A 3,965-nucleotide genomic window follows, 5' to 3' on the forward strand; every position below is an offset into this window, starting at 1 on the left:
ATATTTAAAGGGGATAAACACCATGGTGAGCCAGGCTGTGCCCTGCACCCATGGAGGTCCATGGCAGAGCAGATCTCCACCTGCAGCTGGGGGAGGACCCCACACCAGAGCAGGTGATGCCCAAAGGGGCTGTGACCCTGTGGGAAGCCCACGCTGGAGCAGGCTCCTGGCAGGACCTGTGGCCCCGTGGAGAGAGGAGCCCACACTGGAGCAGGTTTGCTGGCAGTGCTTGTGACCCTGTGGGGGACCCACGCTGGAGCAGCCTGTTCCTGCAGGACTGCACCCTGTGGGAGGGACCCACACTGGAGCAATCTGTGAAGAACAGCAGCCTGTGGGTAGGACCCACGCTGGAGAAGTTCATGGAGAACTGTCTCCTGTGGGAGGGACCTCCTCCGGTGATGAGTCCTCCCCCTGAGGAGGAAGGAGGAGCAGCAGAAACAACATGTGATGAAATGACTGTGACCTCCATTCCCTGTCCCCCTGCACCCCTGTGGGGGAGGAGGCAGAGAAAATCTGGAGTGAAGTTGAGCCTGGAAAGAAGGGAGGAGAGGAGAAGGTGTTTTTAAGATTTGTTTTTATTTCTCATTATCCTACTCTGATTTGACTGGTAATGAATTAAACTAATTTCCCGAAGTTGAGTCTGTTTTGCCTGTGACAGCAGTTGGTGAGTGATCTCTCTCTGTTCTTATCTTGTCCCATAAGCCTTTCGTTATATTGTCTCGCCCCTGTCCAGCTAAGCAGGGGAGTGATACAGTTTTGGTGGGACCTGATATCCAGCCAGTGTCAACCCACCACATGCAGCAAGACAGACAGGATTTTTTACAGAAAGACAAACATGATTCCACTCCTTTTTCACCTTTTTATTGTTGAAAGGACTGATCTTGACAGTGGGGAAACAAAGGGTGTTTCACAAGAACAGGAAGCAGCTTCTACTGGTCTTTCAATTCCTTCAGTCTTCTGATCGCAGATTTGACTGTCACTGCAGAGGTGGTACTGGAAGAGAAGAAGCAGAGTCATTTGCACATGGCAGCAGAACAACCCAGGCCACTTAGTTTTTGAGAAAGCACTAATCATTTCAAATAGTTATCGTCTGATTGCACTGTCAACAGGAGGCTAATTTCACTTTGATTTTCATGACAACAAAGCATAGGCCTTTGACTACAGAGGCACAAGCAACTTCACAAGCTACATCCCAACTCAAATTACCCAGTCACGCCCTACTACACGGGCTCAGACTCACAGCGACTGTTAAGTGTGGGGCAACAGTGTCTCCTACTAGAACTTGGGGGGGGGGAAGAGGAAAGAAAGTAAGCAAGGGCAGCATCACAATAATATGGATTCAATGCTTTTAAAACAAAAGCAAAACATGAAAATAATTCTTCTTGGAGTAAACCTGGTTTTGCCTACTGTATCTGTGTGTCTCAACTAAAAAGTCAGGGGTAGTAACCATAAAAAAAAAATGCTGCTCAGGCTTTGAAAGAAGAGCTAAAGAGTTCCCTTACACAATTAAGATTTTTATACAGTGAAAAGAATCAGGAGCAGAAAAATAATCCCTAGGTCAGAGGCATAATTTATTAGCTGTTGAAGCTCTTTTTAGATTAGGTTGGATGAATATATATCAGATATTTTCAATACAGATGGCTTCACCCTGAGATAACTGCATGAACCAGGCATCCTCTACTCCTTTTCTTCCAACATCACCAAAAACCTGGCCCAAGCCTGGTATCTCATACAAGCAACAACTGTAGTTCACATGTCCAGTCAGAAATTCTACTACAGCCAAGGCACAAAAGAGACTACTTAAATAAAAATATCAGTTTCAACATGTGCAGATGTTTCAATTTCTTTATTTGAAGTTTGGGAAAACATGCAGAGCTCATATTTTTGAAGAAAAAAACCCATGCTTTGGTAAAAGTCCAGCGAGATAAAGAAATTTTGGAGGGACCCACCAAAACCAGCAGCAGCAATATGATGGATAAAATGCAATATTCTCAGCAGCTGCATGTGCAGATACTGGAAAGAACAGTAATCAAATCCAATCTGACCCATTCCAATCAAACTTTAATAATGCAGACAAAACCCCCCCACATATCATTAACTCAAGACACATCTACTTAATGAATGTTTAGTAGATAAAAAAATAATAATAAAAAAAGCTGTATTATGCCTCAGCTAAGTGAGGATAAATGCTGACAGGAGCTTCTTCATGTCCTTACTTGTAAGTCCAGGCGCCACCAGCAACTGTCTTCATGCAGGATCCACAGTGCCAGATACCCACAGCCTTCCTCTTCATTTTGGTCTGGAATAAAAGGAAAGAAAAGAAATGCACTTTCCATTATCTGAAAAAGTCGGAAAACAACAAACTTCAGACAAGGACTTCAGCATCATCTATAATAACTATAAGCCTAGTTAAGACAGGCAAGGATCAGGGAATGTTCTGCTTTTACTACTGCTCCCTGGACATCCCAAGATTGCTCTAAATCAGACCCCTCTGAAGAGCATTCAAACACTGAGTGGTGGGTGCTGAACTCCCTTCCCCCAGGCAAGTCTCCCATCACCTTGCGAAGATGACAATGGGTTTGCTTAAACCTATATTGGATTTAGACAGCTCTGCAAATGGAGTTATCAATGTTCTCACTTCACATGAAAAAGATGCTGAATATAAAAAAAAAAAAAAAAGGAAAGATCTTTAAATTTCCAGTCACTTAAAGATACCTACTTTAGAGATATTAATAAAAATCATCTTGGCAAAGCATAAGCCGATAGGTCTCTCAAACTGTCAAAAACCAGATTTGAGTGAATTTTGATTACGTACACAAGCAAGTAAGATTACTTCTTATCAGAAATCCTTCCCCATCGAGAGTTATACAGCACACAAATAATTTAAGTTTTAAGTGTGAAAAGCAAGCTCTCTTCCTCCTCCAGATAAGCTGTAAATTTACTGAAGGGAAGGGAAAAAAAAGCCCAAGACACACCTTAATTATCATAATAACAAGTGTTTTCTTAACTCTGTCAAGACTTTTTATTAGATGCCTAAAACATACTGTATGGCAATATTTCTCACTATTTGTGTAACAGAATATAAGTTATGTTTGTTTTCATTTAACTACCACTAAACACAGACATGAAAAGTCTACTAACTTTTTATTTTATAAGGGATTCCAAGAGTAGCCTAAAGCTCATAATAAACTAATCACTGTCTCAAAACGAATCGAGTTATGTCTTCATCAGAAAAAACTACCAAAGCATCAAACCGCATTTCTAGCATCAATAACAAAGCTATTTTAAAAGACACTTTTAAAGCAGGCAGTTCCTCACCTTGCCACAGAAGGAGCAGGTATACTTGGCGTGCTGACTAATTTCAATCTTTTTCACCATTTTCCTAAGCGACGCACCGTAACGGGTACCATATTTACCCACAATCCCAACCTTCTTGGTGCGCTTAGCCTGTTGGGAGGCAAAGCAGAGTTAAGTTTCAGAGCAAGTAGCCATCTCCTCGGCTGCTCCCCTCCCCTCTCCTGACAGGGCAGCAGAGCGCTCAGCACCCAAAGCGGCGCTGCAGCCGCCCAACGCCTCTCCCTGACGTTGTAACTCGAGAGCTAGTGACGAAACGGCGGGAGACTGAAGCCGCCCAGCTTCTCCCGGGGCACTTCGAACAGAGGGCCGCAGTCCGGCAGCCAACATCGAGCAGAGCCACCTCCCTCCCGAGAGGGCCAGCCCGCTCCCGCACGAAACCCTGCAGACGACAGAGCCGCTCCCCAGGCACCGCCATCTCCTTGCCGCGGCCTATTCGGCCTTCCAGAGTCACCCGCGGCCCCGCTCCGGCTGCCATTCCCCTCCCTCAGGCCACCCAGGCGCGCACCCGGCGCGGGCCCTACCCACAGGGCCCCGGCCCGCAGGCCCTCCCGGTCCGCGCCCCGCCCGCAGCGGGCTCCGCACAGCCCCTCGCCGTGCCCCTCGGCCCC

At 45.9% G+C, this 3,965-nt stretch overlaps 1 protein-coding gene across 1 annotated transcript in view; it reads right to left on the reverse strand.

The window, feature by feature from the left end:
* Positions 1 to 839: 839 nt before the first annotated feature.
* Positions 840 to 3,965, reverse strand: part of RPL37A (ribosomal protein L37a) — a 3,330-nt gene continuing 204 nt past the window's right edge. Inside the window, exons 2-4 of the mRNA XM_026852497.1 lie at positions 3,319 to 3,447; positions 2,217 to 2,299; positions 840 to 993 (exon numbers count right to left, since the gene is read on the reverse strand). Coding sequence (XP_026708298.1) covers positions 930 to 993; positions 2,217 to 2,299; positions 3,319 to 3,447 — 276 coding nt within the window. The 3' untranslated portion in view covers positions 840 to 929. The remainder of the gene's footprint in view (positions 994 to 2,216; positions 2,300 to 3,318; positions 3,448 to 3,965) is intronic.

This window comes from Athene cunicularia (assembly GCF_003259725.1).
Source record: "Athene cunicularia isolate RWA chromosome 7 unlocalized genomic scaffold, athCun1 chr7_part1, whole genome shotgun sequence".
Classification (NCBI taxonomy): Eukaryota; Metazoa; Chordata; class Aves; order Strigiformes; family Strigidae; genus Athene; species Athene cunicularia.